The 20,695-nt window shown below is 46.1% G+C and overlaps 1 protein-coding gene across 1 annotated transcript; it reads right to left on the minus strand.

Moving 5' to 3' along the window:
- Positions 1-14,417: 14,417 nt before the first annotated feature.
- LOC308403235 (E3 ubiquitin-protein ligase TRIM35-like) lies at positions 14,418-20,442 on the minus strand. Its single transcript, XM_080892505.1, has 3 exons — positions 18,762-20,442; positions 18,144-18,206; positions 14,418-18,069 (listed from the first exon to the last, which is right to left on the minus strand). The coding sequence occupies exon 1, from the start codon at positions 20,156-20,158 to the stop codon at positions 18,821-18,823; it is 1,338 nt and encodes a 445-aa protein (XP_080748631.1). The 5' UTR covers positions 20,159-20,442; the 3' UTR covers positions 14,418-18,069; positions 18,144-18,206; positions 18,762-18,820.
- Between the last annotated feature and the right edge of the window lie 253 nt (positions 20,443-20,695).

Consider the following 20,695-nt stretch of genomic DNA (forward strand, 5'->3'; position numbering starts at 1 on the left):
AGGACAGCTAGTACAGTTGGTGCTGTGTACCTCCCCGAGTTATTATAGTTATTATAGTGAACTCCAACTAAACCAAGAATCAAAACAAAATCACTTTAGAAAAAGATCAACTTAATAACAGTCAGCCTGAAGCTTATTAAACCTGCACTTCCTCTAATGTCCAGCAGGGGCAAAGCCTCTGTAAAACGACGTCTGATTTACAGAAGAAGAATAAGCCTCTGATGATCTCTGAGCTCAGTAAACTCTTTCCTGATGAGTTTATGGCTCAGATGCTGCTTTAAGTTCACGTTAGGCAGAGATGAACAGGAAGTAGAGTAGGGTTTGGGGCGGGGCTACGCTGTGGGCGATCCACTAACAGTCTGCTAGTTTCTGAAGATGGAAGCAGGCGAGGCAGTAATAAAAACAGAGAGTGTGAGCACAGGCTTCAACTTGTTTGGATCTCCAGAAACAGAAAGTCTGTTCAGATCAATGAGAGGCGACTGAAGAAGAATGAAAATGCTCTGATAGAAGGCTTGTGTCAGGAGCAGCTGGAGACCGTATGGGGTGTTGGAGGTCATGAGCTGTGGATATATCAGCTCAGGCAGAGCGCAGAGAAGCACACCTGAACCAGGAATCAGCGTCTAACAGCTGCTCTGGAGGATGTGTGGAAGAACACAACGCATTACTCTCTGTGCCAAGCAGTTTATGAAAGGTAAACTACGGCATACAGAAAGGTAACTTTGAAAAGTCAAAGCCAATGAACAGATGTTACGTCGATACATATTCAGTGCAGACTGACGTTTTAAGAGTAATGAAGCAGGAAGGCTGCGGTGGTTCTCGGAAAGCTACACACGGAATAACAAGTCAGGCTTTTACCAAACATGTTTACAACGAACGAGCGATTCAGGTGAGCATCCTGTGCGGCTCTTTCCTCGGGTAAAGCACAGGTTTGTGAGCAGGTGTGAATTTCTCCAGAGAGGCAGGTGAGGATGTTTGAGGGCAGTCAGACTGGCAGGAGGACGAATGGGTCCTGAATGAAAGGAACTAAGTCGACACTGAGCAAACAGCTATCTGACTGATGTTAGTGGGACACGGTCGCCAGTCACAACCTGGGAGGAGCCCATTTAGGCAAAAGTCCACTAAACACACACAACCGAGCCATGACCTCCAAACTTCATGTAACAACAAAAGGTGTAGCTGGTTAGCTAGCTGAGCGCTAACCAGTTTCACCGCGCTCCGACCAAACTCACCGAACCAGCCGAGCGCGCCACAAAAACGCAACCTTTGCACATCCGCTAAGACAAAACTCTGCTTACATCTGGCTTCCTCCGTTGTTCTCACGTGTCATAAATTTAGAGTCACATAGGGTTTTGGCTTTGCAACTTCTGATTGGTGGAAGTGACGTGAACGCGGTATCATTACCGTGATTCTATTGGCTCAAATTATTAAGAGGTGTTAATCATGCAAATTGCCCAATAGCAGCCGAAGTTACAACCCCTCAGAGTTTAAAGCGCCAGAGTCCATTTAAACTGTCCACGTGCAGGGCAGAAAGGACCACAGGCTGTGAATGTGTGGTTAATTCTTCAAAAATATTCCAAAAACAAGCATTTTTAGACATCTTAATGAAATTAAATCAACGCCTGAATTGCAGTAATTTTTCACTGTTTCGCTTTAGAAGCATAAATCGTTGCACAGATGATGTTGATTACTGATTTTCTGAATAAATGCACCAAAGCATATTTTTAAAGGAGGAAAAAATCTACTTACTTTTTGTGTTCCAGGCTCAGCAACTGTGACACAGTAACACCTGCTGCAATATTTACACCTCTTCATTTTGATACCAAGATTGTTTACACAGAGTTTGTAATTGCAGAGAAATACTCACTGTGGGCTCAGAAAGCCCTTTGGGTAGGAACAGGGTAGATATGGTACAAACCACTGCAGGATATAATAGGATATAATAGGATATTATGGTCCACAGTATCGAACGCTGCACTGAGGTCTAGCAGGACAAGCACAGAGATGAGTCCACTGTCAGAGGCCATAAGAAGATCATTTGTAACCTTCACTAAAGCTGTTTCTGTGCTGTGATGAGCTCTGAAACCTGACTGAAACTCTTCAATGAGCCTCTGCAGATGATCTGTTAGCTGTTTCACATCCACTCTACAAAATTACTTTTCCATAACAAAGCAGCCTAAATGGGTTTTGTATCATTAGTTTAGAGATGGCACGATACCACTTTTTTATGTCCGATACCGATATCATAAATTTGGATATCTGCCGATACCGATATGAATCCGATATAGTGTTTTTTAAATATCTTGCTGCATTTTGTATAAGTTCATACTCAAGTTTAAAACAACAACTACACTAAAGCTATTCTGTTATACCTGTATGCAAAAAAAAATATTTCATAGTTCAGCAATACTGATCAATCTAATAAACTTAAACCTACACCATCCTCCCTATTCTGGTATTTTAAAGAGTACTTAGCGTAAATATTAAGCAACCTAACTAATAGGGTTCCAACTCCCAGCAACAACAAAAATAAATAAATAAAAAATAGGGAACCACCCCTCACGCTCCACCTCATGATGCTTAATCGACGTAATCAACCTTAATTTGATGCAGTGTGAAAAAAAATGCACAGAAATCAATTATTTTTCAAGAAATATTAAATAGATTCAACATCTTTCTTCAACAAAATTGCAGACTGCACAGATGGTACCTTCCCAAAGGAAAAAGTACTATAGCTTACTAGGGTATATATATTAGACTTAATAGTTACTATATACAGTAATGGACTTCTATACATTTTACATCAAATTAAAACTTTGGCTGTCAGATAATTATTTATTAAAAGCTCGACATTTTAAATGAGAATAAGAAAGAAAAGTATGTCTTTGTGCCCCCTTTTCCCTGTTAATGCCCTATCGGCCCCCCTGGCTAAACTTTGCTAGCTCCGCCCCTGCACAGTTACCAGCCGTCAGCTACGTAGAAAAAGATCCTCGAGTAGAAAGTAATAATAAATAAATTCTAACAACAGCTTATCAAGCTTAAACGTGCTGCTGTTGTTCAGCCGCTGGTTTCCTCTTTCTGGTGCAAAGTGGGCCAAAAACAAACCAGAGAGACAGACTCGCGACAGAAAAGCCGATCAGCTGATCATTAAGCAGTTTCATGATTGAAGTAGCAGCAGGAGAGCGAGAGGCAGTCGCTCGTTAAGCTTAACGCAGGAATGCTTTACAAACATTCAGAGATGGACTTACACACTTGCTTTACTTCTCTCGGGGATAACTTTGTCGGAGATGAAATGCCGGGTTGCTAGCGAAGCTCCACATGCTATCCAGACCACCGACAGGTCCCACATGCCACAGCCGCTCTATCACGTGATGCATACTGCTCCGACGTGCTAACGTTCTGAGGTGAGTTACGGCGTGTTGCAAGTTTTGTGAGGTGCTTTCCTGATATTTAATGGATCGGATTACATTTTTTATTTTTCTCCGATATCCGATCCAGTAATTTAGGCCAGTATCGGACCGATACCGATACGTAATATCGGATCGGTCCATCTCTACATTAGTTTAAAACAAATCTAAAATTATTGCTAAATGTGGATCGGGGCGATCGTGGCTCAAGAGTTGGGAGTTCGTCTTGTAATCGGAAGGTTGCCGGTTTGAGCCCCGGCTTGGACAGTCTCGGTCGTTGTGTCCTTGGGCAAGACACTTCACCCGTAGCCTACTGGTGGTGGTCAGAGGGCCCGGTGGCGCCAGTGTCCGGCAGCCTCGCCTCTGTCAGTGCGCCCCAGGGTGGTTGTGGCTACAATGTGGCTTTCCATCACCGATGGGTGGATGACTGGATATGTAAAACGCTTTATAAATACAGGCCATTTACCATTTATCCACTTTAATACGGAGAAGCTTCACACATGTACAGGTCTGAGCTGTGTGTGATGATTGATGAAGTTCCTTTGTTTTGATGGAAATGTTGAGCCTGATTCATAAACATTTATTCCAAAAGGAAAGAAAAGACTGAAGAGCAGCAGGAACATTTCTCCACACAGAGTGGGAGACGGATGTGTGGCCTGCAGGCAATGTTGGGTGTAATGCATTTCAAAGCCACCAGGTTACAAAGTTACTGTAATCACATTACATTTTTTAATAACGTAACATTTTACTGTGCTAAATTCAGTAATTACATTAAAGTTCATGTTACTGGTGTTACAAAGGTTGGTCAGCCGGGCGCATATAAAGAAAAACACAAACCGCCTCCATTTCTACAGTAGAATCACCATGACGACCAATCTACTTGGTTTTCAAAGTAGAAAATGTAAAAAATGATTATAAGCGTGTCCTCATTAGGACAGGGGTTTGTGTTGTGTGTGTGACTGTGGCTATAGGTTTATATTGTTAACCGGTGTTTATGTGAAAATGTATTAAGAGAGCCATGTAAAATGGGCTGTATTTGTAAAGCGCTTTATTTGGTCCTAAGGAGCCCAAAGCACTTTACACTTTACGCAATCATTCACACACTGGTGATGGCAGCTACAGTGTAGCCACAGCCGCCCTGGGGCGCACTGACAGAGGCTGCCGGACACTGGCGCCACCACCAGTAGGCAACGGGGGAAGTGTCTCGCCCAAGGGCACAACAACTGAGACTGTCGGAGCCGGGGCTCGAACCAGCAACCTTCCCATTACAAGACGAACTCCCAACTCTTGAGCCACGATGGCCCCGCTGAGTAACGAGTAGAGCAACAAATTACTTTCTCCAGCGAGTAAGCAAACAGCTCTTCTGTTCCAGCTTAGACGGAAAAACCTCGATAATGCTTTAAAACTACACAGCAGCACAAAATCACCTAAACCAGTGTCCTGGCCTGTGTCCCTGTCAGAGGAAGTTCACAGAAGTATAAATAAAGTACGATAAAAGGCTTCAGCCTGAATCTGATGCACAGTCACACGCATCTTTTTTTCCTTTTGTGTTTTGTAAATATTATTAAATGTTATTCACTTGTAAATTTGAAGCCCCATGAAGCGACTGTTGTTGTGATTTGTGGCTATATGAATAAAACTGAACTGAATTGATGTGATTTTTAACCTCCTGTAATAAGCAATAGGCAGGTTAATAAAGCCGTGCTCTGTGATGCATCATGGACAAATAAACCCGACTCCTCCCTGATCGTACGATCCCGCAGCACCGGACAGTTCATTGGTTTCATTCAGTCCTTCCACCTGTGAGCTGCACCACAGCTCCTGTAACACTGACTGAGCCACAGCACAGAGCCCCACAGGGACCCCAGGCCGAGTGTGGACGGAGGGACGTGTGCTCGCGTTGACCAACAAGCCATCAATCAGCAGCTGATCTGACAAGAGGCCCCAAAGACCAGTGACTCAGAGCAGTGACCGCCGGGACCCCCGCGTGGTCCATCAGTGTCACCATCCTTCTGCCGGCCAAGCGAGACATCCGTCTCAATCATCCTCCACCAGCTCACTGGGAAAGTTCCCATGAGCCACAGAGAGGTGAGGTCGGGCTGGGGGTGGATTTAGCAGAGAGAGAGGAAAAAGAGTAGTGAGGAGAAAAGAAATAAGAAAAAGCTCTGACCTCCAGGGCTGAAAACTGCAGTTCCTCTAACGGCCTCTAGAGGCTCTAGATCAGATTCACCTCTGCACCAAAACACCAAAACAAAGACAGCCAGCATGAAATGAACGGTCAGAAATACTCAAGTATTTTATGCAGTGATGAAGTATTTGTACTCTGTTATCTCCATCTTTACACTAAATGCAGTTTAAAGTGAGTTTCTGAATCCCGGCTGCAGATGTTCTGACTGTACTGCATGTTATTAAAGACAATTTGTTAGGTACACCTGTCCATCTGCACATTGGCATAAATATATAATCAGCATCATGACAGCAGGTCAGAGCATTCAGTCATGCAGACATGATGAAGACCAGCTGCCAACGCTCAAACTGAGTGTCACAATGAATGACGGCGACTGTGGTTGTTGTTTCAGAAACGGCCGGTCTGCTGGGATTTTCCCACCAACCATCTCTGAGTTACAGAAAAGTCTAAAAACCAGGAAAATACCAGCAAGCAGCAGCTCTCATGTCAGGAGAGTAGATAAACTGCTTCGAGCTCATAGGAAGGTCAACAGGAACTCCAGTAATCACTTGTTACAACAAAGGTCTGCCGAAGAGCATCTCAGAGCCTTGAAGCAGATGGGCCACAGCAGCAGAAGAGCGCAGCGGTCAGCTGTCGAGGCTGCACTTCACACAGACTCAGCAAAACTGGACAACAGGAACTGGAAACAGCGCCTGGTCTGATGAGTCTTGATTTCTGCTGGAGCACAGTTTGGTAGGAGCTCGTGGATCCTCGTGTCTGCATCGTTATATTAGTGACTGGCTGGAGGCTAAAAAACATGAGCCTGATCTGTGGAAACCATAGACGACATCATGGTGCCCTCATCCCTCTTTTTTAAAAACAGCCGTTTGGAAAAAGTATAGAGATTTCATGTAAACGCCATCATGACGAACTCAGGCGTCAAATGGGACGAACCATTTTCCTTGGGTTAATATTTGAGCTCAAACTTGCATCCATGCTTTTTGCAGAACACTAACATGAGAAGATAAGACGGATCTTATCTAAAGTCACGTGGCCCGACCGTAGCGCTGACTGAACCCGTAGCGTGCAGATATCTCGCGAGGTTGAGACACAGCAGCTGACAGATTCGCCGCCGCTCAGCGGTCTGTCGCAGACAAACAGCACGCAGACATTACAGTTTTTTCTGAATGCTTAAACCCTAACTGTGATTCCTGTAGCACAATTTCTAAAACTATTCAGACTTATAGCAAAACCACTCACTGAGTCTGCAAAACTAAAAGCACAAAAACTGCTTTGCACTCAGTTTGCAATTTTGTAACACACACTTTGCAAAACTGTAGGCACAATTCACTGCGCAACACTCAATTACCAAATTTCCAACACACTCCTAGCAAAGTATACACATGTATGGCTATCATTAACACTAATTTGCCAACTGTCTGGCACACTTTCACATGTCAAAACTTTCTTAGATAATTCGTTCACTTTGCAATCAGCCTAAGCACTATAATACAGGTAAGCTGTGTGTGCGGAGTACAATGGAGGGAGCAGAAAGAGTGAGAAGTAGAGGAGGCCGAGGAAGAGGACGTGGAGGTGAAGAAGTAGGATGAAGAGGACGACAAGGACAAGGAGGAGCAAGAGGAAGACGAGGAGGGGGGAGAGGAAGATGAGGAGGGGGGAGAGGAAGGGTAGGAAGATTAAGAAATAGAATTGCTGATGACATCAGAGCTACAATAGTGGACCATGTCATCAACCGTGGAATGACCCTGAGGGTAGCTGGCCAACGGGTCCAGCCTAACTCGAGCCGCTACACTGTAGCAAGCATCATAAGGACATCTTGAAATGAGAATCGGTTAGTACAGTCACTTCGCACAAAGATTTGTAGCACTGCCATATGCCAATGAGAAACACACCAATACCATTGATGTAAAAATACTGGAATTGTTACTTTACAGAATTGCTAGATGACCAGATGCTGGGGCAGAGGAAGCATGTTCACTGCAGACCAAGTAACGCATATAGTCATTATGGCGATTGCAAATAATCCTATACTTGGAAATAAACACTTGTGTTTGTTTTGATGTGTTTGAATAAACACCAGTACTTAAAGTTTGGATCCCTCTATGCTTATGGATCTATGACAGAAGTATGAGCTCACACTGACATAGCCTACCTTGTGCACAGAGAAAGCAAAAGCCAGATGTGTTTTGTATTCATACCATCAGTGTGCAGTTGGCGCATTGTGTGCTTAGTAGATGATGGCTTGTGTGCACTGTTTGATACGGAAACACCATTTTTACGAAGGTGTGAGGAGTTAATCTAGCTGTGTTTGCTTTTACAAGAGAACTACAATGTTTTGATTATTGGGTGACAGGTTTTCTTATTTGTGTGAAGAGTTTTGCAAAATTAGCCAATAGTTACAAAAAATGTGCTTAAGCAATCAGAAAAAACTGTAATACTGAAACACAGTCGTCTTTTCTTCACACAGCAGCGGGGACGGTCACAGCATTATTCAGCATTTGATCCTGTGATCCATTTTTCATGATTTCATGTCTTTGAACAAACTCGAGCTGAGGTCGAAGCTCCTCCAGCTCCGCAGCATAAAACACAGTCACTCAGATGTCTGACAAAGCTGCAGACACTGTAACAGCTGTCTGGCGAGTAAGGAGCGGCTAGCAGGTCCAGCGGGCATGTGGTGTGGAGGTTAGCCGAATAACCCGAAGCCAGTCGGTTAAATCCAATAACAGACCTTTATTCACCGTCAGCAACATTACACTTTATAAGCCAGGTCTCCTCGGCTGTACTCGTCCGAGCCTACATGCGCGGGGATTGGTATCGCCAGCGCCAGCTTGTCACAACAGTAAGGTGTTTTCTTGGAGAATGGAACATGAGCAGCATGGAATGGCTGCCGCTAACAACACACACCCACTAGGAGACCCCCATAGCTACTACAATAGTTGGGCAACCCCCCCTAGTGGTGCTATAACCCAAAAGGGTTGTTACATCACACAGAGTAAAGACACAGTTAAGACTTTAGTTGTAAATACATGCAAAATGAAAATAAAAAGGAAAGCCTCTGAAATGTGCATAAAAACAACAAAAACATCAAATCACTGACAGGATACAAGAAGAACCATCAGGACTGTGTTGGACTAAAATAAAGACTACACTCCACAGCAGAGTAAGCGCTTCCTGGTTTGATCCCCGAGCGTCTGTTTTATTTTTCGAACAAGCATCAACCTGCAAGAAGAAGCCCGGCTTACGATCAAAAGGCTGCAGTTCCTCTGGGGTCCAGCAGGGGCAGCAGTGAGTCAGTCCCAGTAAACTCGCATGTTAAAACTGTACAGCAGAAATAAGCACGTTTACAGGCTGATTGTTTGCATTGTTAGGGGCGTGGCCTCTTTGACTGCAGTCCCTGACCTGGACCTGAGGACCGGGTTTTAATGTTTAATGCAGAACGTTTGCTGGATTCAGCACGATCACACCTTTCCAGTAAATAAATCTACCTGCTGTAAGTAATTTTCTCAGTCTTCTGTCCAATTGGAGCAGAGGAGTCGCCCCCTGCTGGTCATTAGAACAAATGCAGGTTCAGTGAGTGCTGCTTGTGTCCACTCTGACCTTTAACATAGTTTACTGCTGAATAACAAAGAGCGTGACTGTGCGGCGCTGAACCTGAGCCCCGCTGACCCTGGAGGAAGATGCTGATGGAGAAGCTTGTCCATAATGCATGCTGCAGGTGAGCGCTGCTGTGATGCAGGTTAATTATTTATTTATCTGGTGTTGCTGAAAGTTTCATCTGTAAATCTGGCCCTGTTGTGCAGCTCCTAGAGGACCAGTTTCACAGGAACATCCTCTGTGAGCAGAGCTGCAGGGAACCTGATACACAACATGAAAAAGGAAGGCCGGCTTGCAGTGCAGTACACTTAAGCCGAGCTCTTTATGTACCCAGTTTGTGCTGACTCTGGGTTTGAGCAGGAGGCAGAGCGGGGAGAAACCTCGATGAAATATTTAGTGAATGTCTCAGAGAAAAAGGGAGCGAGTGCAGCGTGCAACAAAACGATTTATTTACGGTACGCGCCGACATTTAGAGAGGAAACACTGCAGGTGGAGACGTGTGAGGAGGAAACGATTAAACATTTACTGACATACCTTTGTGACAGTGTTTGCAGTGGCAGACGTTTACTAATCAGGACATTTTCACCATATTTTTCTTCATCCTTTTCCAGCGTGCCTTTGAGCAGCAGCAGCAAAAACAAACATCTGTGCTGCAGATAACCACACACAGCTGTAGGTGGAGCGCTGAGCACAGAGGGAGACTACAGGCTGTCTGAACATTTGTAAATCACAGTATTTACTCACTCATGTCTTCTTCTTTTAATTTGACCCTGAAGCTCTGAGATGAGCTTTAGGGTGCAGTGAGTGGGTGCAGTGCTCAGGCTGCACGCTCCTGCAGTGAGCGTGCAGCCTGAGCACGGATAACAATGACCTCATTTCATGAAGTATTCATTCAGCCCCCCATCCTCTGCACTTTAACTGTCCCGCACACTTTAAATCACTCATTAGCCTCAAACAGGGAAGCCCTGCCCACATTATTCCACAACTGTGACATCATCCATCCATCATCCAGCCATCCATCCATCCATCCATCCATCCATCCATCCATCCATTATTCATCCATTGAAGAGTTTCAGTCAGGTTTCAGAGCTCATCACAGCACAGAAACAGCTTTAGTGAAGGTTACAAATGATCTTCTTATGGCCTCTGACAGTGGACTCATCTCTGTGCTTGTCCTGCTAGACCTCAGTGCAGCGTTCCATACTGTCGACCATAATATCCTATTAGAGCGATTAGAACATGCTGTAGGTATTACAGTGGTTTGTATCATATCTATCTAATAGACTCCAGTTTGTGCATGTAAATGGAGAGTCCTCTTCACACACTGAGGTTAATTATGGAGTTCCACAGGGTTCAGTGCTAGGACCAATTCTGTTTACATTATACATGCTTCCCTTAGGCAGCATCATTAGAAGACATAGCATACATTTACACTGCTATGCAGATGACACCCAGCTCTATCTGTCCATGAAGCCAGATAACACACACCAATGAGTTAAACTGCAGGAATGTCTTAAAGACATAAAGACCTGGATGGCCGCTAACTTTCTGCTTCTTAATTCAGATCAAACTGAGGTTATTGTACTCGGCCCTGAAAAGCTTAGAAATATGGTATCTAAGCAGATTCTTACTCTGGATGGCATTACCTTGGCCTCCAGTAACACTGTGAGGAACCTTGGAGTCATTTTTGACCAGGACATGTCCTTCAACGCACATATTAAACAAATATGTGAGACTGCTTTCTTCCATTTGTGCAACATCTCTAAAGTTAGAAATATCCTGTCTCAGAGTGACGCTGAAAAACTAGTTCATGCATTTATTACTTCCAGGCTGGACGACTGTAATTCATTATTATCAGGAAGTCCTAAAAACTCCCTGAAAAGCCTTCAGCTGATCCAAAATGCTGCAGCAAGAGTCCTGACAGGGACTAGAAAGAGAGAGCAGATTTCTCCTGTTTTGGCTTCCTGTTAAATCCAGAATTCAAAATCCTGCTCCTCACATACAAGGTCTTAAATAATCAGGCCCCATCTTATCTTAATGACCTTGTAGTACCATATCACCCTATTAGAGCACTTGGCTCTCGCTCTGCAGGCCTACTTGTTGTTCCTAGAGTATTTAAAAGTAGAATGGGAGGCAGAGCCTTCAGTTTTCAGGCCCCTCTTCTGTGGAACCAGCTTCCAGTTTGGATTCAGGAGACAGACACTATCTCTACTTTCAAGATTAGGCTTCAAACTTTCCTTTTTGCTAAAGCATATAGTTAGGGCTGGACCAGGTGACCCTGAATCCTCCCTTAGTTATGCTGCAATAGACGTAGGCTGCCGGGGATTCCCATGATGCATTGAGTTTTTCCTTTCCAGTCACCTTTCTCACTCACTATGTATTAACAGACCTCTCTGCATTGAATCATATCTGTTATTAACCTCTGTCTCTCTTCCACAGCATGTCTTTATCCTGTCTTCCTTCTCTCACCCCAACCAATCACAGCAGATGGCCCCGCCCCTCCCTGAGCCTGGTTCTGCCGGAGGTTTCTTCCTGTTAAAAGGGAGTTTTTCCTTCCCACTGTCGCCAAAGTGCTTGCTCATAGGGGGTCATATGATTGTTGGGTTTTTCTCTGTATCTATGAAGCGCCTTGAGGCGACTTTTGTTGTGATTTGGCGCTATATAAATAAAATTGAATTGAATTGAATCCATCCATCATCCATCAGAAGTCACACTGCAGGTTGCCTGTTGTTTCTAGAGTATTTGAAAGTAGACTGGGAGGCTGAGCCTTCAACTTTCAGGCCCCTTATCATTACTGATTATTAATCTCTGGCTCGCTGTTTTCACCCCAGTCGGTCACTGGTTCTGCTGGAGGTTTTTTCTTCCCATTGTCACCAACTGTGTTTGCTTATAGGGGTTCATATAATTGCTGGGGTTTTCTGTTGTCTCTGTATTATTGTAGGGTCTTTACAATATTAACTCTTTAAGGTTCGTGTTTCACCCACTCCAACAGCATGTCTGTGACACAGACAGATAATCAAAGATACCATACTGTACTCATCTTAAATCATTACTTATAAAAACACAAAGATACTGCTGATGTCTTGATGTCACAGGTAGATTCACAGGTTTGTACTTACCTCATCAGGTATCTTCAGGGTTAACGTCCTCTGCTGTGAAGCTGGGTCATTTCTGTACTTGTGAACCTGACCTGCTCCAGAGCTGGTTTTCCTGATGGTCTCAGATGCAGCTTCAGACCCTTATTTAGTTTTTTCTGAAACCTCCAAATAATTTTATATCTGTATGAACAGCTACACTGCACCTGCTGACCACTTTTTGTTCTTCACCCTCAGAGTTAAACTTCACAGAGGCTGAAAGAACAAAACCTGAAACCAGGGGTGTCTAACTCCAGGCCTCCAGGGCCGTGTCCTGCAGGATTTAGACATGTCCTTGATCCAACACAGCTGATCTAAATGGCTGAATCACCTCCTCAACATGTCTTGAAGTTCTCCAGAGGCCTGGGAATGAACTAATCATGTGATTCAGGTGTGCTGACCCAGGGTGAGATCTAAAACCTGCAGGACACCGGCCCTCGAGGCCTGGAGTTGGACACCCCTGCCTTAAACTGTCTTCAAACATTCATTTAATGAAGCATTTGATTATAACCCATCAGATTCTCCGTGATGACATCCCTGAGAGATCAATAAATCTGCTCCATCTCGTAGTCACATTTTTATTCTCCTGTTTCTGTCAGGCTAAACTTTATTACTACAGCAGCTCTTTCCCAGTCTTACTGACCAAAGTGCTTAAAGCACGCACACACTCACAGCGCTGTCTGCAGCAGCTGTTACTTTCAGTCGTATAACATTAACCTCTTCGTATATTCTCTATACTGTCAGTGAGCAGAAACGGCTTCGGCTCAGCGGAGAGATAAAACAACGATTTCCACCTGCTTCCTAAAATCCAATAAATCCAGCATGAGTAACAACACGTACTCCTCTCTGCTACTAATTCTCTGCTGCTTGCTTCTGCCCCAATCAGAATGGAGGGTGCTGTAAAGCGGCTCGTGGTGCAGGGGCGGATCTAGAAGGGTGGCATGGGGTGGCAAGTGCCACCCTAGTTTTACATATGACAGTGTTCAAGTAAGATAGCATTAACAGTTTGAGCGTAGTTACAGTCAACAGTCTCTATTTCAGCCCATATTGAAGGTTCGGACTTCAAAGGATGATTTTAAATTTTAATTACAGTTCAGTAAATCCAGAGTTATGATTAAAAGAATATATAAGCCATGCTTTTCTCTAAATACTGCGAGCGAGTTTTTAGATGTGGGAACATTGTGACGTTTCGTGTGGAGTGTGTAGTTGCTGTTTTGTTTTGTGTGTCAGTGAGGGCACTAATGAATGTCACAAAGGCACGTTGCAACGTAAACACAGTCACCAGGTAGAAAACCAGCGCAGTGATACAGCTGCTGCTGTCAGGCCTGCAGCTTTCTGCCTGTGCTGCTCTGTTTTATGTTTTTACTGACACACATCATTTGTGAATCTTATTGCGACACCTGATTGTTCTCTCATTTTAGTTTTAGTAATATTATTAAATGGTTGTACAAAATAAAAAACAGCAGGTGTATTGGCTGCATTTTTAGATAAATAGTTGTATGTGTTTACAAAATGTGTGCATAAGCTTATACAATTTATATTTGCATTTCAAGTTATAAAAATAATTTACTCAACATGTCTGTGGGTTTTTTTTACAGTAAAAAACTACAACTAGGATTTTAAGTGTTTTGTGTGAGTTCAGATCAGTAACATTAATACAGTTTGTCAATGAAAGAACAGCTAAATTCAGACACGTGAGGCTGAACGACTGAAACCGAGCAGGAAAAGCAAAATGAACCAGTTTGAATGTGAAACACAAACGTAAAATGAGCAGTTGTATTTCAGAGGGTGAATCCAACAAATCATGAAAAACGAGGTTTACATTTTTGTTCATGACAGTGCAGATTTCTGACATGTTGTGTAATCTAAGAACGTAACAATTTGATGATTCACTAACAAACAACAGTGAAACTTCAGTTAGTGTTTGTAAATGAAGCGCCAGTGTTGTGCAGCTTTCTGGGTTTTATATTTATTGGGCGACATATTTATTTATTATACAGGCTGTACAGTACAGAAGAGCAAAACTCATGTTTTATGTAACTAAAGTGTGTAATTCTGTGGGCTACAGACAATAATCAAGTTATGGACCATATTTATATGAAAAGCATGTAAACTTACTGCATTTGAATCATTTTAACCACATGTAACCACCTGCATGTGTTTGAAAAAGAAAGGCTTGGGTTTTGCCTCCCCATCTGATTTCTTTGCCACCCTGTCGCTGCGTCACAGAACAGGAGCTCGCTGCAACAGAAACCTGTAAAACATCTCAGATTGGAGCTGCACCTGCTGCCCCGCGCAGGGCAGGAAACACGTGGACTCCACAGTTCATGAACACTTCCCTGCTATCCAGAAATAAGCCGAATAACCTGGAACGCTGCACCCGGACAAACGTCAGCTGACTGACGGTCCTGCACGGGGTCAGCTGATGCGACGGTCAGACTCGTTTCTTCCTGCAGGACTTTTTCACGTTAAAGAGTAAAAGGTGCCCCAAACTTGCTCTCGGAGTGCTGACGTGGCGTCTCCGTCCTCTCTGTCCTCTTTTGCTCTTTGCTGGTTTTTCATGCTTTTCCTCTGAAGTCTGTGTGTGGGTGGGAGAGATGAGTTGTTTGTGTCGTGCTCCTTTAAATCAAAGGCGAGGGGAAGGCTGTGCTTTAATCATATTTCATGCCGACCTCACTTATCTTCCTCGCCATTGTTTAAGGCACGTCATTGCAGATATATCAGCCTCCGCCTGACTGCTACAGTACGGACACACACACACACACACACTGTATGTGAAGCCTTTATGAGTCCCAACATGACAGGATGACAGTGTGTTAAAATGTGGAACCAGAATCGCAGCGTGTTAACATTTCCTTTGGAAATGCCAAGGTCTTCCATTTTCCTCAGCGTGCAGTGAGCGGCGCTCAGGCCTGCAGATCACAAAGACTTTAATTTGTTTTTCTGACAGCAGCCTGAAGGTTACAGTGATGAGCTTCTGACCTGAAGACTCCCACTGATGCTAATTCCACCCAGCGTCCTTGAAAACAAAACCGCAGGCGCAGAACGAGCTGAGACCAGAACACTTTTCATGTGAGCGAAGTTTCTTTTTGCCAGTTTGATTTTCCTGTTTCAGGTGTTTGTCTGTTTGAGGCTGTTTATCTGGACCCAGGCTCAGAGCAGACGCTCCAATAGAAACACTTCTGCGCCTGATCACATCCATCAGGTCCTCCTCAGATTCAGATTAAACTTATTTGAAGCATATTTTTCATCTCAGCTAAAGTTGAGTTTTATTCAGTGATAAAATATTTTTACAGAGACAGCCCAACACTGAGCTGGTGTGTGAGAGATACCAGCTCAGGCTCTGGAGCCATAATTATAATTATAGCTGTAATTACTGAGAAGCAGCTCGAACGTGAACGTCAGCTCGGTGTGAGACCTCATCAGTGTTTCCTGACCTCAGCCTGGTAAATGCAGCAGTAACAGCTTCACGCTGAAGCTCAGGAGCAACTCGGAGCTTCTGATCTCGCCCAGATTACTTGGACCTGTAGCGCGGAGGAGGCGGGATCAAACCACAGCGTTTCTGTGGCTGAATTTCAGGTTTCCAGCAGAAATCTCGTGCACTAACAGTCAGTCGAAAGCAAGCGGCCCAGAGTAAAGATGCCTTTGTTCTCTTTATTCCACAGAACGAGTTTCACATCCAGGCTGTGAGGAACCGCCGAGCCGTGTGGGCGGGTCTCTGAGTGGCTGTTGGGAAGTCTGGAGTCCTAAATAAAGTTTCACCATCTCAAAAATCCAAGTTTCAGCTGTTTACAACTTTTTCACTTATAAGGTTTCGACTAATACAGTCATGAATAATAATGATAGTAAAACGTGAATATTTACTGCCGTGTATGTGACTTCCTGCTGCTGGTGCACGAGGACAAGATCTGCTCAGGTGAGTCGTAGCTAACGCAGCGTGCAGACGTTGGTGAATCTGTCTGAAGACTCAGCAGCAACGTTTGCAGAAGCTTCACCTTAAAAGCAAAAAAGGAAAAGAGGAACGTCTCTGCGGTGTGAGCGCCGTCTGTTCAGCGACGGCGACCCATCACACGTGTCCCGCCCTGGTCAAGTGACGACAGCTCGCAGAGATGAGTCTGTCTGCCGTCTGGTTCAGCCTCAACAGCTCCAAACAGGAACGACCTGAGACCTGGAAATTCTGTCCACAGTAATAATCAAAGATTATTCAAAGTTGCCGGCAGCAGGTCTGACTCACGGCCAGCAGCGTACCTGTGCAGGTGTACTGAGAGCTTACTGCCCTAATCTTTTACTACCACCAGTATGATTTGTATTTTAAAGACTAAACGCGAGTTTTACTCACACAGCTGTGTGTTCGGTCTGAGGGTGGGACTCTGGTTTTGAAGCGCTGCATGTGAGCGGGCAGTAAACGTGGGTCTTCCTGTGTTCGCAGTTCATCAGACTGCTGGACTTCACCTCTGACTGATAACTGTGAGAAAACGACCCACGCAGGTGAAACTACATCTCTGAAGTGAATCCAATCAACAAAAGGCAGCTTTCATCCGACGCTCGAGGCCTCCCGAGGCTTTCATCCAAACCAAACGCCCACAACGACTCACACGGGCCTTTGTCTCTGCACTGAATCACACGAGCTGTGTTTGCTGAGGTTAGCTCTCTGCGGGATGAGCGATTGGTAGCAGTGAACTGGTGCCGTCACTCTGCACAGAAACATGACTCGTGCATGTGGCCGAGGGGGTCGTCTGCTAAATCGCGAGCACAGGTCCAGGGAACAAGATGTGCTTCCCTGTGGTCCGTCAGAGGGGTTTGCATGAAGTGTGATTACAGTCTGAGCCTAGACGTGACCGCATCATGGTGCTCAAAGCGAACACGTCTGGAGTGAAATAAGTTTATTTCTAAAGAACATCCGACTCCTAATTACCCAAACGCCGTCTGACGGCAGCTGATCCCTGATCCTCGGGCCGACGACCTGAGGGAGGGGCTGAAAGAGCAGGTCAGTTAAAGCTCTGGGAGCTTTGCTGCATCTAACGAGCTGCTGACCAGGAGGAGGAGCCTGCTCGGGGTCAGAGGTCAGACAGGGTCTCTGAGTCACAGGGAAACGGGAGCTGGAGCGACCGACAGCAGGAGGCAGCAGGAGACGGGCCGAGCGCTGCGGCACAGAAACGTCCTCGGGCGTGAGAGCAGCTGAAATATTCCAGGAGCCAATCACAGCTCTCTACCGAGGCTTCAACGGGCCGGGCACCAAACGCTCCGGGGCGCCGGGCTGGGACCGGAGGAGCTCAGAGGAACCTGTCCAGGTGTTCTGACGAGGACGTGGTCACGGCATCAAAGTGGGCGTTGTTTAATGCAGTAACCCTTCTGACACCGAAGTTCCGTCTCCCCGCCACGCTCGTGTGTTCGGCTCGTCGTGCATCATAGTGCGCTCGCTGTGCTGACAGCTCATCATCGGGCTTCAGCGGCGTGCTCCACGGTTGGTCTGTAAATCAGAGTCAGGCAGAACTAAAGCGACTTCCTGCCTGCGCGTCTACTAAAGGCCTCAGGAACATGCTGGCTGCTCGCCGTCGAGTCCTCTGAGGCACTTCATCTCTGCTGCTGTTCAACAAACACAAATGAGTCCCAGTGTTGGTTTTCCATCACTGCACAGCTCCCGAGGCACTCCGCCATCTTTCCTTCATGACTCATTGAGGTGGCTGGAGAGCTGTATTTCCTGCGGCAGCAGAGAAAGCCGTTTGTCACACCTTCGCTGGAGGAGAAACTGCAGGAAAGAAGAACGTCAGGAAGTAAGCGATTGCCACCTTGATCCCAGCTGCCCACCAATCTTGGCCTCACCTCTCCGAAAAGCTGCCTGAGATTATTACGTGTCAGGTCCTTGCACAGGAAAGCTCTTAGTACCTGCCAGGAAGGGCGGAGAAAGAAACACAGGTCGGAGGTGAGTGCAGCTTGGAGCGAGCTGCCTGCAGCTGTGACGGCTGCTGACTGTGGATTTGACTCTGAGAAGCACCGTCTCAGATTTCAAATGTCTTATTTGAATGAGTCGCCATGTTCGTGTGGTGGAGATAGGTGTGCCCTGTGACAGCAGCTCATGTCAGCGCCTCCCACGGGGGCGGGGTCAGGCCAAGAGCGAGCCGTAACACGAGAGTCGCACAGAGGAGGAGGGGCCTCTGAATGAGCCCTCTGAGCCCTCCACCCTCAGGTGCCGTGTCAGGTGAGGCCAAGGCTCTGTTGGTGTGACAGTAGAGTGTGTGTGTGTGTGTGTGTGTGTGTGTGCGCAGTGTCAGCTGTCTGAGAACAAGTGAAGAGGTCAGAGGTCACATTAGCTGAGCTCTTTTATTTACAGTCTGTGGACAGAGGCTGCTGAGAGGACGGTTCAGGTGAACAGTGACAGATGAGCTGCTGATCCACACACAGGCTTATACACAGCAACATGAGTTACATACGAGAACAAACCTGTCCAGCAGACACACACTCCTCCCTCCGGGCTCAGACGGGGTCACGTGTCGTTTGGTTTAATAGCTCCGATCCACCGACAGCTTCACGGGCAGAGTCTTCACTGGGACTTTATCCCCGATGCTGATGAAGGGAAACATCCTGTCCGTGAAAGTGTGTGTGAAGGTGTGTATGTGTGTGTCAGTGTCAGCGTCAGAGAACGACAGCTGTCCTCCGTCCCAGTCCAGACTCGCTCGGATCCTCTGGAGCTTCTTCTGCAGCTGCAGGACGGTGGGGGCAGCAGATCCTGAGCGAGCTGAGTATTCACCTTGATTGAATCCTATTCCACCAAATCCAGAGCGTATGGGTCCCTTCCTCCGGACGGACTCCGCTAACACGCCCAGTCCCCAGTGTCCGCAGTCTCCAACCTCCACCACCCAGCTGTGGGCCCCTGAGGTGAAGCCCTGAGAGCTCAGGACGAAGCAGAGATGATCAAACCTCTCTGGATTATCGGGGAGCTGCTGCAGCCCACCCACCCTCACGCTGCTCAGATCCTCGGACAGGGTCAGTTCAGGGTTTGCAGTGTTTGGGTTCAGGATCAGAGGAGTGTAGGAGACCATATACTTCATGTTATTCCAGATGCTGAAGGTCAGGTTGCCCAGGTGTTTGGCCTGGTCTATCAGAGCTCCCGGGGGCAGCTGTGGATCATCCATCAGGGGGCAGTGCTGGGCTCTTTCCACCACAGCCTTGTAGTTGTGCAGGAATGAGACGTCTTCAGCTCTCAGCTCCTCCTCTGTGGCTCTGATGGTGTCTGAAAGAGCTGCTATCTCTCTGCTCAGAGCCTCCATCTTCTCCTTCATCATCCAGCTCTTCTGCTCCTCTTCCTCCCACAGCACGGTCAGCCTGGCCTCCTCTTCCTCTGCTAGAAACTGGTGAAGCTTCTTAAACTGCTCCCTAATCTTCCTCTCTGTGCGTCGGGCCTGGACCTTAATGTGTCCTGCTGTTTGATCAAAGTTCACCTGGACTTCTTCACAGACCTTTAACTTCTGCTTTAAAGCTTCCACAGTTTCCTGAAGGTCATTCTTGTGTTGTTGTGCAGCTTTATCGATGGGCTTGAACTTGTGGTCGCTGTGTTTTGTCTGCTCGTTGTCAGAGTGCAGACTGCAGAGATCCTCTGAAGCTCTCTGATCTCTCCTCTCTACAAACGACTCACACAGGTTCTTCAGCACCAGACTAACCGGTGGATCCACCCTCGAAGATCTTTTCTGACACATCGGACACTCCTGTGTTGGCTTCTCTCTCCACCATCTCCTCAGACAGTCTTTACAGAAGCTGTGGCTGCACGACAGAAGAACGGGATCTCTGAAGATGTCGCGACAGATCGGACAGCACAGATCCTCCTCTGATCCGGAAGCCATGGAGTCTCCGAGTGAGGCTGGAAGCAGCAGACAGGAAGTACAGTCAGTCCTGGTTCCCCTCCCTCCTCTGCTGCTGAATGAATGCCTTTATTGTCACTGCATGAGACACAAACCACAGAACCTGTTCTCCATGTGGCACGAAGCTGCACGACACAAGCTACTGATAAATGGAAATCCCCGTGAGCCTTCACTGTGGAGCATCAGCAGCTGAAGCTCAGTCTGTCCGTCTGTGTCTTTGGTTAGAATAACAACCTGCTTTCTGTTTTACGGCAGGCGAGACAGGTGAGGGCGGAGCTCTGTGAGATCACATGAATGCTTCTGTTACCTGCAGGTCAGGTTTCTTTCATTCCACAGTTATCAGAGTGGAAAATCTGCAGCAGCGGTGTGGTGATCACTGACGTGTGTTCAGCGTCTCGTTTCCACCAACGTTTCGTTTAAAGATGCGGTTTATGTAACGTGTGATTTGAGTACTTGGTGATTTAATTCAGGCCTTTTTGCAGGAAACACTTTGTCTGTATTCTCAGGATTTACTGCATC

The sequence above is a fragment of the Rhamphochromis sp. 'chilingali' genome, assembly GCF_963969265.1.
Source record: "Rhamphochromis sp. 'chilingali' genome assembly, chromosome: 9".
Taxonomy (NCBI): domain Eukaryota; kingdom Metazoa; phylum Chordata; class Actinopteri; order Cichliformes; family Cichlidae; genus Rhamphochromis; species Rhamphochromis sp. 'chilingali'.